Source organism: Lathamus discolor, chromosome 6 (assembly GCF_037157495.1).
Source record: "Lathamus discolor isolate bLatDis1 chromosome 6, bLatDis1.hap1, whole genome shotgun sequence".
In the NCBI taxonomy this organism is placed as follows: domain Eukaryota; kingdom Metazoa; phylum Chordata; class Aves; order Psittaciformes; family Psittacidae; genus Lathamus; species Lathamus discolor.
Genome location: NC_088889.1, coordinates 5,335,916 through 5,351,827, shown reverse-complemented (window position 1 = coordinate 5,351,827; position 15,912 = coordinate 5,335,916). Strand labels below are relative to the sequence as shown.

Here is a 15,912-nt window from a genome sequence, read left to right as displayed (position 1 = left end):
TTGTCAGGGAGATCACTCAAGGGCTCAGCAGCACCCTCTAGCCCGCAGACCTGAAGAAGGAACAGGGAACAGACTGTACTCTCCTCAATTGAGGAAAACCTGCCATTCATAAAAAGGGGGTCGCTTAGAAATGAAAGAAAACGATGCAGTGCTAGAAAACGATCAAATCTGAAGTGTATTCTGTATTTTTTGGCCCTATATATATATATGTATCACCTGATTTTAGCTAAAATTGGAATATTTGGTAATTATTGTTCCGCAGAGGTCCCTTGCATCCCACGCTCTTAATTACATTCGCTTTAATTGAATATTTCTATCCGTCGGGGCACGGGGAGGGGGGGAAGATGAATGACGTTAACACGCTCAAGTTAATCAATCTGGAAGGTAACAGTCGTCTCCTGAGAAATGCCCTCGATAAATTCCCGTCAAGCATTAGGGAGACTCTCATGTTAAAGCGATTTAGAAATCCCTGCCTGCTTTTCAGCTTGGTCGGGGGGGGGGTGTCTGTACCGTCACTGCTCTGCAGTGGGTGTTTGCATTAAAGACTGAAGGCAAAGCTCAAGCAACGTTGCGTTTTCCTTCCCATTTCTAAATAAAGAAACAGCCACCGATGCTCCCTGCGTTTCACACTGAGCACTTCAAAACTTGCAGTGTATTCCCAGGTGGAAAACTCCCCAGGTGGAACACTCCCCAGTTTTCCTATGGAGGCTCACACCGAGCCTCCTCCAGCGTTTCAGCTGCAGTCCATCCCATGCACTGGACAGCAGGGGAAGCGCCTGTGGGTGCTGCATGGGCTGCGATCGGGGGGTCCCGTCCCCCGGGGTCCCCATCGCACGTGGTGGCTGCGGGCCCAGCTCCGGGGATAACGGGGATGAGGGAGGGGGAGACCGCAGCCCGGCCGTGCCCGTGCGGGGCCCCGGCCCCATGCGCTGGGGAAGCGGAGCGGACGGAGCGCGTTATGTCACCGGTTAGGTAACGGCCGCAGTGACGGCCCCGCTCCTCCGGGGAGCGGCTGAGGTGAGGCGGCGTTAAGGGACCGGAGCGGCTCCCCCGGGAGGGGAGCTGAGCGGAGCGGGCTTCCCCCGCCCGAGCCTGCGGGGAACGGGACGCGGCGGCACCGGGACCCGCTCCCGGGGGGGCCGCGCGGGGCCGGCAGGGGCCGCTGCGGCGCCGCAAAGGGCGGAAATCCCACAGACGGGATCACGGAACGAACCGGGCTGGAAGAGACCGGCCCCGGCGCAGCTGGGGGCCGGGAACCCCTGCCCCGTCCGCTGGGAGCGCAGCCCAGCCCCTCCTGGCTCCATCCTCCTGTCAGGCAGTTGCAGGGAGCGATCAGGTCCCCCCTGAGCCTTCTCTTCTCCACCTGAACCCCCAGGTCCCTCAGCCGTTCCCCATCACCCCTGTGCTCCAGGCCCTGCACCAGCTCCATTCCCTTCCCCGGCCCCGCTGCAGCCCCTCAATGTCCCTCTTGCAGTGAGGGGCCCCGAGCACAGGATTCGAGGTGCGGCCTCACCAGCGCCCAGCACAGGGGCACAATCCCTGCCCTGGCCCTGCTGCCGCGCTGGGGCTGATCCAGGCCAGGATGCTGGCTCCTGTTCAGCCCCATCAACCTGTACCCCCAGCTCTTTTCCTATGAGCACTTCCCCAAGCCTGGAGCACTGCAGGAGCCAGCGCTGAGCCTGGCTGAACCTCACCCCGTTGACCACAGCCTGTCCGGATGCCCCTGCAGAACCTCCCCATCCTTCAGCAGTCAACACCCCCAAAAACCTGGTGGTTACTGAGGCTGCCCTCAATGCCCTCACCCAGATCAATGAAGGTATTGAACAGTGGCCCCAACACCGAGCCCTGAGGGACACCACGGGGAAGGGCCCTGCTGGGTCCTCAACCACACTCAGGCCTCTTTCCCAGCCCAAGGGCAGGAAGCTGGATGGGAAGGGGCCAGGGAAGCAGCAGCTGAGCCCGTGAGTCCCAGCCTTCAGCAGGTACAAGGAGCCCCTTCCACTCCCTACACATTGATCCCAGGATGCCCGTGTCACACAGTGAACGCGATCAGTATTCCCGATATCCAAACCATGTTACTGAGGCATGGGAGCCCCGCTCTGCATGGGGCTCTTCCACAGAGCCTGGCTTCCCGCAGGACCAGCCCTGGGATATCAGCTCTTCCACTGCAGCCCAGCACGCACCACCCTCAGCAGCAAGCAGAATGAGAGCATTCCCTGCGCCCGTCACTGCCAGCCTGCCCCGTGTGTCCCCAGGTCCATACATCCCACAGCCAAGGCAGCAGGACAGAGGCAGACACAAGGATCCTGCAAATTTCAGGTCCCCAGAGCCCTGTTGCCATCAGGGAGCACTGGCAGACACTGCACTACCCACCATGTCCTCAGCACATACCCTGTTCCAAAGTGAATGCAGCACACCTCGACCATCAAGATCCACCACAAGCTCCTTCCAAGGTCTACACTGCTATGTCCTCAGTGCCTTTTGGTATTCAGAGCCTAAAGCAAGCAAGTGGTGACAGGAGTCTTCAGCTCGTCCCAAGCAAGCTGACCAGCCATGGCTCAGGAAAAAAGCAGCTCAGAGGAATTCCCAGCAACACTCTTTGACAGGATGTGATGCCGGAAAGGCAGAACAGCATCCACCAGCTGCCTGGATGCTCTGGAAAGTAGAACCCACAATAGGTTGCTCCCTAATTGACTTTATAAACCTCCAACCCCAATCCTTCTTCTATTTGCTGCTTTCCCCCTTTTCGACACCTCACCCTTGCAACCCTCCTATCCCAACTTAGAATCATAGAATGGTTCAGGTTGGAAAGGACCTTAAGATCATCCAGTTCCAACCCCCCTGCCATGGGCAGGGACACCTCACACTAAACCATCTCACCCAAGGCTCTGTCCAGCCTGGCCTTGAACACTGCCAGGGATGGAGCATTCACAGCTTCCTTGGGCAACCCATTCCAGTGCCTCACCACCCTCACAGGAAAGAACTTCCTCTTCATATCCAATCTGAACTTCCCCTGTTAAAGTTTGAGCCTGTTACCCCTTGTGCTATCACTACAGTCCCTAATGAAGAGTCCCTCCCCACCATCCCTATAGCCCCCCTTCAGATACTGGAAGGCTGCTCTGAGGTCTCCATGCAGCCTTCTCTTCTCCAGGCTGAACAGCCCCAACTTCCTCAGCCTGTCTTCATACGGGAGGTGCTCCAGTCCCTGATCATCCTCGTGGCCTCCTCTGGACTTGTTCCAGCAGTTCCATGTCCTTTTTATGTTGAGGACACCAGAACTGCACACAATGCTCCAGGTGAGGTCTCACAAGAGCAGAGTAGAGGGGCAGGATCACCTCCTTCGACCTGCTGGTCACGCTCCTTTTGATGCAGCCCAGGATACGGTTGGCTTTCTGGGCTGCGAGCGCACACTGAAGCCGGCTCATGTTCATTTTCTCATCGACCAGCACCCCCAAGTCCTTCTCCACAGGGCTGCTCTGAATCTCTTCTCTACCCAATCTGTAGCTGTGCCTGGGAACTTCCCAAGGACCTTCTGATTCAGAAGGTTTGACAGCTTCCACTAGAGGAAGAAACAAGAGAAAAGGTTGCTCCCTCAACTCCTCTCTGATTGGGACTGGAGGACCTGCTATTGGACTTCCATCTCCGCATAAACCCTCCTCTAGAAGCCAGACACAGAAGCCATCCTCAGAAGAGCATAGGAGGCTGCCTTTAGCACCTCTGCATAGACAGATCTTGGTACCTTAAGGAGCAAAATAAAACACCCAGATGCTTTAAGAACACGATCACTGCTCCAAGATTTAGGCATAAGGACAAAACTTCAGGCTGCAGGAAATCCCCAGCTAGTAATACCATATGCAGGACAAGACCGAGCATTAAAAGTTATGATCACCGTCCCTTCCTTAGATGCATGTCATACTAGGAATTCCCCCCAAAAATAAGGCTTTAAAAATGAAAATACAAACCAACTTCTACAGTAAAGGCTATTTAAAGGAAATGCATTTATACAATAAAGTAAAATATATTCTTATTCAGATCTACTTCCTTTATACATATTTTGTGCTCAAAGGAAGCTTAAGAAGCAAAAAAAAGCAAAGCTGCAAGAACAGAAGTTCTAATTAGTGTGTATTAAAAGACATGGTTTCAATCCAAAGCTCGCTAACAGTGACTGAGCTAGTCTATACTGGTACATCACACTAGCGTTTCTCTGAATAAACCCATTCTTTTCATACGTTGGCAAGGCAGTGTTTCACAGCAGAACGTCTACACTTTAATCCTGACCACAACCAGCAACTGAAGTGACAAATCCAGATGGGATGCGATCTTACCCCGATTGTGCAGAGCTGGCAGCTTGAAAAATCCACCTCTTTCTTTGTAAGCCAAGAGATTTTAGTCAAAATGACTTCCGGATGAACAGATTTCTACCCACCCACCCCACACACACCCCTCGTTTCCAAACACTGTAACGCACCGAGATTTCCGTTACCAGAATGAGTTTTAAATATAGCCAAATACAACTTGGTCTGTCCCCAAGGATAAGGCCACAAGGACACAAAGGGTACTAAAGCTACTGCGTAAGGGACGGGGGAAAGTTTTACTTCTGAAAATACACTTCCTAACTAGTAAATCAATACAAAACCATTATCCTAGTCTTCAAAAAGGAGCTTGTCAGAACTTGTTAGCAAGGACCTCCAAAACTGTACTCTGAAACTCATGAACAAGCCTCTCAACATACCCACAACACTGCACAGATGACACTCATCAGTTCCATGAGTTCTGCATGGAACCAAGCAGAACAAGGTTTTGGAATAGCCCAGCAAGATGAGGCCAAGCAACAGAACTGACAACAGGCTCCTCCTGAAGCTTCAGGCTCAGTTTCAGCCAGCACAGCTGCAGGGTATCGCCCATCCATCCATCCCTAGCAGCTTCCGCAGCATCTCTTCACCACTTGCTTTGCAGGCAAATCAGTGAGCTGATCCAGCTAACCCCACAGCTAGTCTTTCTTTGCAGGGTTAAGTTGTCAACCATGCTAGTGAGCATACCTCCCTCACACCATTGACTAGAGGCAACATAAATGAAGCAGTGAGAGCTCGCAGCCAGCATCTAGAACAGAAGCAATTCTTTTGGCAGCAGCCTGGTCTTGGAGCAACAGAAGGTGACCACTGGGCTTCACTGTATCCTCAACATACAGCTTCATAGTACCGCTGAGTTTCCCTTCTGTTGCACCAGCACTGGAACTCATTTGACCCACAGCAAAGCAGTCCAGGGAACATAAATAGCCAAAAGTAATTAATTTTCTGCAGGGCAGCCTCCTTAATGAGATCACTGCACAACAAGACACCAGTGCCAGCACAACGAGGAACAAAGCAGAAGAGTTCTGCATCTACTTTCTTCTCTCCCCACAGCAAATAGGTCATAAAGCCATGATCTAAATCCCTACACCCAGTCTTCTTGTGATTGATGGCTTCTCATTTATCAACTGACATCACGTAAGAGAGGCAGTAAACCGACTCCAGTGCCAAGGAACTTGAATGAAGCCCTAGAGGTTGGACTCAACACTCAGACCATGGATAGAACTGGCAAAAATAGCAAAGGAGAAGAACCAGAGCAGGAAATGGAGGATCTCAGATCAGAACCCAGGAACCAACGCAAAGCTGCAGAGCCCCAAAGTTCTGACACAGATCTGAAGACAGAACTGGGACTACCAAGACAAAGAGTCTGAAGAAGAGAGCTTGTATTAGGACAGGTAACTTGCCTTGCAGCACAACTAAGTTGATCAGAACACACATCCCTTTCTGCCACTCCAGATGAACACCGAGTTGGACAAGCAGGACATCTGAGGACAGGAACAAACACCAAGATATCCTAACTGTAATCCCTGTTGAACTACTGACAGGGTAGCAGCTTCTTCGAGCAGTGCAGTGATCCTTTACTGCCCTATCCTCCTGATTGCTGCTTCTCCCTCCTGTTAGCAATCTGACTCATCGGCTGTGCTGAATCACCTCTCCTCAGTCACACTCTGGAGATAGAAAGCTCTTGAGGCAGACGGGAATCAGGCACCAGGAATACTGGGCACATACACATCTTCAAGACTGGCAGGATAAGAATTGTGGGGAAGGAAGCAGAGGGTCCAAAGCCCATGGGAAACAGGTCAACTAGATGCTTCAGAAGAGATAAGAGGGGAGAGTCAGAGGAACAGATTGGCTGCACACAGATGAGGAACATGAAACTGGGATTTGCTGGAAAAGGATGCAGTAGTAAAGAGCCACATGCAAGCTTAAGGAAGCACTGGCTAGGTAGCAGCAGTCACACTGATTGTTCTTGTCTTCTGTTTTCCGTACCTATATGCACCCAGCTCCAAAAGCCTCTGCACCCTGAAGTAGGGACTAGGCACTTCGGAAGGAGACCAGACTCTTTAGTCTCGACACAGCAGCTTCTTCCTATCAACAACAAAACCCCCACTGAGCTTATCCCACATCTCCCATTCCCCTTCTCTGGGGACCACAGAAGTGTCCTCTGGGCACCACTGAAGCAGAAAGGGAGAAACGCTGTAGCCTTGTAATACACATGAAAATCCTTTGGAAAACCTTTGTGATCAACATCCCTAGAGCCGAGCTCCTCACCCCTGCTCATCCTTGTCCACTAAGTGAAGAGCTCCTCAAGCACTGCAGGTGTCCCTTGGGTACTGGCGTGACTGAAGTAACGCACCCTCCAAGGACACCATGGCTCATGATTACTCAAGAGGAGAAAACAGGAAGGAGAAAAACATAAGGAAAACTCCAAACAACCAAACCCAAACCTGTACAGCCACCCAGACAGTGAGTACTGCACCTACACAGCCCAGGCCTCAACCTGAGCTACCCTCTTGCAGACAAGCAACTGAGTCATGAGAGAAACCCAAGAGAACCCTCAGGAGAGAAAGAAGCAGGGGGTGACATAAAAAGGAACAAGGAACAAAGGGACAGGCACCATCTCCCTAATGGAAGGGCCTCTCATCTCCAGCTTTAAGAACCGCTACACAAGCCGTTTCTTCCAAAACCTACAACCAAACCCCAGGATTTTAGGTGTCTCCATCTGTTGCTGAGGGCAGGGGAGTACATTAAAAGCTCGGTAGGAAATTCTGCATATAGCTCCTCGCCAGTGTTAGCAGGAGAAGCCGATATTGTGGATCAGGATTCCAGCTTCGCTAATGACTCACCCAGTGGGTGATGGTGCGCTGCTCTAGACTTCAGCTCCAGGAATCTGGGAAGTTGTACAGATTCAACACAAACACTACATTAAGGTTAAATAATCAGGAGCCAAAAAATGGAAGATTCAAGGCAGAATCCTTGTGTTCAATTCCATGTACTATAGGGGAAGGAAGTGAACCTCTGAAAATGCTAGAATTCGGGCTATTTAACGTACTCAGCCTGAAGTGGTTTGCTTTAGGAATGCGCATTTCCTAAAGCCTATCAGTAAGTGAGCAACAGAAGTCATCTGAAGTTAGAAGCAGCAACCCTAAATCTAATTAGGCAAGTGATTAAACCATGCAAGCCCAACACACCATGAGATGCTCTACCCACCAGCTAGGCTCTTCATCCCACATTTGTGTTCATATACAAGCCTAAAGAATCACATCTGGCATTTCTGTTCGGATAATTAGGAAAGATATTTTCTTCCTATCACCCCTTCTGTAGCAGAGATGTTGTCCCACTCCACGGATTAGTAATGAAAACACTCACGAGACCAAGAACAGCAACATGTTCCACTCACCTACCAGAAAACACAACTCCCACGTAGTAAACTACTGCAGTTTCCCCCAGGCCCCACTATCAGCGCTGCCCTCGCACCCTCAGGGCCATCTGCCGGCTCACTTGTTCCTTACACAGGAGTGCATTTACCCAACTGGCTCCAACACCCAGCACAGTTCCACTTGGACTTCTTTGCTGGAGACACTTCTGTGTTCCTCGCTCCGACACACGGCCTTTCATCAGGGATCCTCACAGGTACTCTTCCCGAAAGGAAGTACACGGGCCAAAGCTATATAAAGAATGTGGAGCAAGAGACTACTTTTACCTTAATGCAAACAGCACAGAATCATAGAGCAGTTTGGTTGGAAAGGACCTTAAAGGATCATCCTCCAATCACAGTTAGCTTTGGGGTTTAGGGGAGGTAAAGAGACCGTACTACAGCATTTAACTATCCCTCACATGCACCTCTGTTCCTGCAGATAAACGTGGCAAAGCCTGCTCATATTCCAATTCAAGTTCCCCAGTGATACCAGCTCTGCATTACTGAACTCTTCCATCCAGAATTTCACTTGAAAAGTGAAAAGCATCTCTAAAAGAACGGGAAAATGGAAGTGTCAGAACCCCCAGAGCTGGAGGTTCTGAGCCTGGTTGATGCTGAGGTTGGTGGTGCCTGCACATACACATTTAGTCTCAACAGATGCTAACAAGCCAGAAACCAAGTGCTGAAGCCCATCAACAGGGGTGCAGCAGAACTGGAGATGGGAATCTGGACTTCTGGGCTGTAAGCATTTGTTCTCCCTCTCCTCTTCTGATCACCGAGTGCACTGTTTAATGCAGCAAGTGTTGAGCAACCCTACTAAGCAGTCCGTTTAAACAGTCAATAACATCATGTGCTAAGGAAAACACCTAAAAGAAGCAACCAAGAAGCACAAAAGTAGGATAAAACACAGTATTGTTCACTCCTTTATACTGTCCAGGAAGCAAAACTGTTAAGATACGTTAGTAGCAGCAGCCTGCATAAAAGATACTAGGGACTCACTAAGAACTTCAAGGTCTCAGGAGTTGCAGCCCACTGAAACACCACACAGTGCAAGCTGTGTTTTGTCACCAGAGAAAATGTAGGATGGACACTGGGAAACCTTACATTTAAAGTGGGAAAAGAACAAGCCACACACACTGAGCACAGCACTTCTGGGAAGATCAGACAGGATTAGGACACTTGCACCAGATCGCTCCCAGTGCCACATTTCAGTGCAGTAACCCTTCAGGGCTTTGCAAACAGCCATACAAGAAAGCAGATGTGCCAAGGTCAGCCTGCAAGCTTGACTTGAGCTGTCGTGATGAAGAGCTAAAAGCTAGCTAGCATGTTATCACATGTTCTGAGCATTAGGTTTTGGGTTGAAACACCACGCTTTATCTCATGCGAGTATAAAGGTGTCTGTGTAGCACCCAGAATTGAGAACAAGAAATCCCTTGCCATAGATGTGAAGTTCTTGGGATGATAAATCCCTGAGTAAGTGATTCAGCTAAAGAACAAGACATAACCAAAACTCTCCCCAAAGCTCAACGCGCAGGGAAAACAGGGATTTGTGCAGAGCCTCTCCTCTCACATCCTGCAGAGCCAGTAGCGCTGAGGGAGGCTGAAACACCTCACCACACATTGCACTGGGTTGGCTGCTCTAATCTGTACCAGTGATTTGTGACACGATCTGTCAACTATGATTGCACATTGCCAAACACCTGCAAAGCAGGACTACGCTCACTTGTGCAACAGGGACTGTAACTTACTTGCAGAAACAAGAAAGCCTTCGGGTGATGACTACTCAGTGATGCTACGGAGCCTGAGAAATGACATCGCTTGTGAAAGCTCCTAGAAGTCATCAACAAGTTAGCACCTGGTCAGCACTAAAGTGAATGGCATTTTAACAGAGGTCTTAAATTGTCATTAAAAGCATTTACCACCTGACTTATTGCATTAAGGTTGCTTCAAAAACACCATAAGGATGCGGGTCTGGTTTAAAAGATGCTGTTTCCAGGGATCACAGGAAGCATAATGCCATAGATGGAGTCTAACCCAAACAATTTACAAGCACAAAACCCAGCTTCTCATTTGGAATCATGGGATGCTTTGGGTTGGAAGGGACCTTAAAGCTCATCCAGCGCCAAACCCTGCCACGGGCAGGGACACCTTCCACTGGAGCAGCTTGCTCCAAGCCCCTGTGTCCAACCTGGCCTTGAACACTGCCAGGGATGGGGCAGCCACAGCTTCTCTGGGCACCCTGTGCCAGCGCCTCAGCACCCTCACAGGGAAGAGCTTCTGCCTAAGAGCTCATCTCAGTCTCCCCTTGGGCAGCTTAAAGCCATTCCCCTTGTCCTGTCCCTACAGGCTCTTATCCAAAGTCCCTCTCTATGTTTCTTGTAGGCCTCCTTTACATACTGGAAGGCTGTTAGAAGGCCTGCCATACGCTGTAAGGACTGTTACATACTTCCTCTTCACATAAGCATCACACTTGATTCACCCAGTAAGACTATTGTTAAGGTCTCATTTAGACCTTGTTACTACCCCAACCTCCCTAGTCAGTAAGTCTGGGAATCACCCCACATATTCTTAGCTTTTAAAGGACCTGACCACAGAGACACAAATAAGTATCTACTCCACTGCTTGTGTACCCAGTTACATTCATTTCCATGCCTCCCCTTAGTGGCCCGGGGATGCAGATTGCTATTTTCAGAGGCTGGACTATACACACTCAAATGTAACCCATGGTAAGTAAAAGCAGCCAACAAGAACAGGCAGAGAGTGTTCACCCAGCCTTGCTGCTCATGAAAGAGCCTATTGTTAGGCATTTACACAGGAAAAGCACGGTTTAAGGCTGAATAGGGGGGTTTTGTGTAGAACCAAATTCAAGTTGGAAGCAGTGGAGAGCACCATCCTGATTAATGACCTCTTAGAGATTCTTTTTTAAGGAATCTAGAGCAAATTGCCCAGATTTGGTTATTTTTGCATGCTAGTGAATAAACTCCAAGCAGCTTAATTAAGGCAAGCTGATCTTCCCAAACATTTGTTGGCCCCAATACAACTGTACAGCTGTATTCACCACATGAGAAAGCATCATCGCTATCAGGCATTCTGTAATCACTAAATGTACGATTATTCAACCATGCCTGTATCAAAGGCACGGGGGAAGAGGTGGGGGATGCTTTTCTAAGCCACTCTGAGGCTTGAAAGCAAACAGGATTTTACTTTGAGTGTCATCTGGCCAAACACATGGTCACAACGAACTCCGTTTCCAGGTAAAACATCACTTCAGTTACAGCAAATTAGGGGGAGAAGTATTTCTCATTCAAATATTTGCAGGAAGTAAGAAATCACAGTTGAAGTAGCCGATATGACCAAGACGTTCGAAGTTTTAGAGTATCAGGGTCTCTTCATCAGGGACTGCAGTGACAGGACAAGGGGTGATGGGTTTAAACTCAAACAGGGGAAGATCAGGTTAGATATAAGGAAGAAGTTCTTTACTGTGAGGGTGGTGAGGCCCTGGAATGGGTTGCCCAGGGAGGCTGTGAATGCTCCATCCCTGGGGGTGTTCAAGGCCAGGTTGGACAGAGCCTTGGGGACATGGTTTAGTGTGAGGTGTCCCTGCCCATGGCAGGGGGGCAGGAACTGGATGATCTTCAGGTCCTTTCCAACCCAAACCATTCCATGATTCTATTAGATCACTCCAGCTTGCAATGTCAGTGCACCTTGAATATACAACATCAATTATTTGCATGTACCAAACCGGTCTGACCTCACATCTGACCCTGCTCTGAGCAGGGGGTTCTGAGGTCCCTCCCAGCCTGAATTACCAAAGGATTTTACTTCATTTCGCCAGGTTTCTGCAGGGAAAGGGCCACAAAAACAAATTCATCTTCTCCAGAAAAAGGAGGCGGCTTCCTAAAATAGGAGATTGGGCAACTCTCCAAACGGGAGCTGTGACAGCAGCAGAAGGTTCCCTGCTCCAGACACAATCCAGAACACACCAAACTGTCGATGGCAGAGAGGCAAAGTGGCTGTCTGCCACCACCATCAACGGGAGGATAGGACACCCTCATCCGACCTAAGGGAATACCCTTAGGGATCACAAACCAGTGCTGCCTGTGCAGAGCAAGGCAGGGGAGCAGCCACATCTTTGCTGCATGCTTGGTGATTTCAGAACGACTCCTTACCCCCCGCTCCTATCAAGCCTGTGGTTTATTTAACTCAATTGTTTTCCAAGCAAGGGACCTGCTATCCCTATCTCCTCCTACCAGGTCATGAGGCACAGAGCGCTTGACCCTGACACTGCATCCTCTCTCAAGATGCACCCAAACATCCCACTTCAGAACATCCCCCCAGCCTCCACCATTGTATGGTACCCGAAACCAAGCCAGATGCGAGTTACGGGGAGAGACAACCAGGAAAGCTGCATAAAGACCCGCACGTGTGTTACCATATTAAAAACACACCCTTTTGCCAAAGCAGCTGCTATTTAAAGTAGTACAAATCTAATTTCTTAGAGTACATTACGGGTTCGCAGAGTTCTTCCTCAACCTCGCATCCATCCCTTCCTTCTAAACACCAGTGAGGTTAGAGCTTAGAAGCGATTGCACAGATGCAATCGAAAACTCACCGAGAAAGCACGAATTTGCAACTCATTTCCAGATGTGCGGGGAAGAGTTAAAGAGCACTAAGGATCCCTCACAAAAAGGGGCTTTGGAGCTGCTGGAAAGTTGCTTTCTAGTTGTGCAGTAGACAGAATGCATTGTCACAGTAATCACAGCGGTTCATTAGCATCGAACCCGTTGGGTTTTCAAAGAGGAAGAGGGAGGAGATGCTCTTCTTCCTACAGTATAATTTAGTGATTTGCCAGTTCTCAGGGTTACCCAATGTATCTGCAACCGCCTCCATCCTTCTTCCCAAGAGAAAAGGCAATAGAGAGCCTCCCCAGCCTATTGCCACAAAGCACCTGAAGGCAAACCACCTCTGTGCTTATTCAGACGGAGAAACCCATGCAAGAGCAACCTGATGATGGGCACATTTCTTCATACAGTGACAGCTCAGGTCTAAGTTAGCAGACACCATCATCCTGTTTCTCCATCCTCCTGGATGCCGCAGCAGAGCTCCCACTTCAGAGCAGGAGTAACAAGCACAGGGAATTCAGCTGGACTGCCAATGCTCCTCCATGCCTTGAACATCGTGATCATGGCACAGGGGAACAGGAATGTCTGTAAGCCGCACACAACGGCCTGCTGCTTGTAGGGAAGCGACAGAGGACATTCTCATCACAGCTCTCTGTTCATGGGATGCTTGAGGACGTGGCTGAGGGAAGATCCGTTGCCTGCAGCCTGTGGTTCCAGCAATACGCTGGTATTACACAGAACCACAGAGTGGTTACTCAAGCACTGCGAACTCCCGTGCTTGAAACAATGCAGAACAAACTGAAGCGGCCACCAAGACTTCTGTGATGCACCACGGGTCAGCGGGCAACTGATAATACGGCAACATGTTCAAAACCAACATTAGGAAGTCAAAGAGGCCTTGGGTCCCCTGTGCCACCCTTATCTTTTAACTGGCACACCTTTTCTCTAGCTGAAAGACATGGGCTCTAATCACCTCTATGTAACACTGCCACTTGCCCACAGCATTGCTGCTGCATTTCAAGCCTATGCATGCAGGACCCATGGCACGCTCTGGGGTGATGCTGCCAACAGCACTGCTGGTTCACCAGCATCCCACTCATTCAATCACCCAACCTTGTGTTCCCATACGAGTTCTGTGTCGCCTGTTGAGGGTTATAGAATCATAGAATCATAGAATAGTTAGGGTTGGAAAGGACCTCAAGATCAACCAGTTCCAACCCCCCTGCCATGGGCAGGGACACCTCACACTAAACCATCCCACCCAAGGCTTCATCCAACCTGGCCTTGAACACCCCCAGGGATGGAGCACTCACAGCCTCCCTGGGCAACCCATTCCAGTGCCTCACCACCCTAACAGGAAAGAACTTCTTCCTTATATCCAATCTAAACTTCCCCTGTTTAAGTTTTAACCCATTACCCCTTGTCCTGTCACTACAGTCCCTGACGAAGAGTCCCTCCCCAGCATCCCTATAGGCCCCCTTCAGACACTGGAAGGCTGCTGTGAGGGGAACCACATCCATTACCCCAGCTCACTGGTGGCTGCTGCACCCGGAACCGGCTGCAGCCTCAGCACTCGATGCCCTCCTGCTCCCCGAGGGAAGGACCTTTGGAACCACCACCTCACCTCTCAACTCGCACCTCTTCCACTCCGCAGCTACATTGAAGGCCCATTTTATCAGCTCCCAACCAGACCCTGGACTTTCCCTTCCCGCTGCCTTTGGCAGGAACGGGTCTGAGAATCCTCTTGGCCTCATCTGTCACTCTGACAGAGAAGCAATTGCTAATTCCTCATCACTCATTAACGAGACACCAGTGTCAGACTAAGACGGACGAAACGACTGTTCCCAGCACAATTCCCACCTCGGGGAAACGGAGAACCGAGTAAAGTTATCGCCATGCAGCCCTGCCGGAGCCCTCCCAGCACCCCGTGCCGCACTTCCAGCCCTGCACCCTGGGATGCTGTAACCGGTCTCCGGACCGCCGCTCATCACCCCTTTCTCCACTGACGGCCACTGGTGCTTTGACCCGCTCCCGAAGCGCCCTCGCCAGCACCACGACCCGGGCACAACTTCCACACCGCCCCGCTCCCGGCCCCATCCCCGCTTCCGCCGTTCGCAGCGGCCCCGGCTCTCGTCTGACAGCGGTCTCGAACCCGCGGCCCGGGCTGGTCGGTGCCGCGGTGACGGGGTTGGGGCGGAGGTGGAACTGGGGGGGGGGGGGGGGGGGGGGGAGCCCCGCTCCTCCGCGGTGGGGGGGGGGGGGGGCGCGTGACGTCAGCGATGAGGTGCGCGGCCCGCGCGGAGGGGGCGGGCGCGCCAAGACCGGCCCCGCGGGAAACGGCGGCCGGGAGCGGCCCCGCGGGCCCCGCTCGGCCCGAGCCGCGCCCGCCCCAGCCAGCCCCCGGCCCCGGCTCCGGCTCCGCCTCCTTCTCCGGCTCCGGCTCCGGCTCCTCACCGCCGGGCCGGACGCGCACTCACCTGCCCAGGCGCCCAGCGCCGGCCCCACGGCGGCGGCGCCGCTGCGCAGCACCCAGACGCGGAAGGCCGCCAGCAGGCGGTAGGAGGCGAGCGCGGCGGCGCAGGCCGTGCCCAGCGCGCCCACCCAGCAGAGCAGCGCGGCGGGCGGCAGCGCAACCGGCCCCACCATGCTGCAGAGGAGCCGCGGCCGCACTGAGCCCTCCCGGCCACCGCCGGCCCGCAGGCGTCACGGCGCCCGCCCCCGCCGCGCTGCCATTGGCTGAGGGGCCCGTCAATCACGCGGTAACCAGGCAACGCGGCCGACCCCGCCCGCTCGCGCGGCCGCGCCACGCCGGAAAGGAGGGGGGGGGGGGCAGGGAGCCGAGCGGCCGCACGCCCCCGTACTACTTGCGGCCTGCGCACCACGTGGTTGGCACCGCTCTCTTGCAGCCATTGGGCGGTGGGGATGGCCGTCACACGGTTCTCGTGCTCTGATTGGTCTTGCCGCCGGGGAGGCGCGCAGGATTGGTGGAAGACGGGGGCCCTCTTGCCGCCCTCGTTGACGTCATATGAGCCCATTCATAAAATGCTGAGGCTCCGCCTCGCAGCTGAATACGTCCACGGGTTCCCCCCCCCCCCCGCCTGCAGTGCGGGGGCTGGAGCAGAGGTGGAACCGGGAATGGGGACGGGAATAGGGGCTGGAGATGGGAATAGGGGCTGGAGATGGGAATAGGGGCAGGGAATAGGGGCAGGGGCTGAGGCACGGATATAGGGCGGTGAAGCACAGACACAGCTCCCAGTGGAGGCTGGAAGGACGGAAATGCCTCAGGAATGTGGAAGATGAAGGGCAGCCTGGAGCAGGGAGTGGGTCAATGAAAGCCCAGCAGTTGTGGGGCTGGAGGAGACGGGTGGCTTTAAGAGGGGACTTTTGCAACCAGCGTCGACATCTTTCTCCAGAGCCAGCCTTTTATAGGGTTTATTTGACAAGGATCTTGTTACAAGCAGCAGGGAACCTCCTCCGGATGGGGTTTTGTGGAGACTCATCCCCATCTGAGTGCTCAGTGACA

At 52.2% G+C, this 15,912-nt stretch overlaps 1 protein-coding gene across 1 annotated transcript in view; it reads right to left on the bottom strand.

Moving 5' to 3' along the window:
• HSD17B12 (hydroxysteroid 17-beta dehydrogenase 12) overlaps positions 1-15,299 on the bottom strand; it is a 94,532-nt gene extending 79,233 nt beyond the window's left edge. The window contains 3 exon segments of the mRNA XM_065685902.1: positions 14,867-15,039; positions 15,041-15,222; positions 15,225-15,299. Of these exon segments, the coding sequence (XP_065541974.1) occupies positions 14,867-15,039; positions 15,041-15,222; positions 15,225-15,299 (430 nt within the window).
• Between the last annotated feature and the right edge of the window lie 613 nt (positions 15,300-15,912).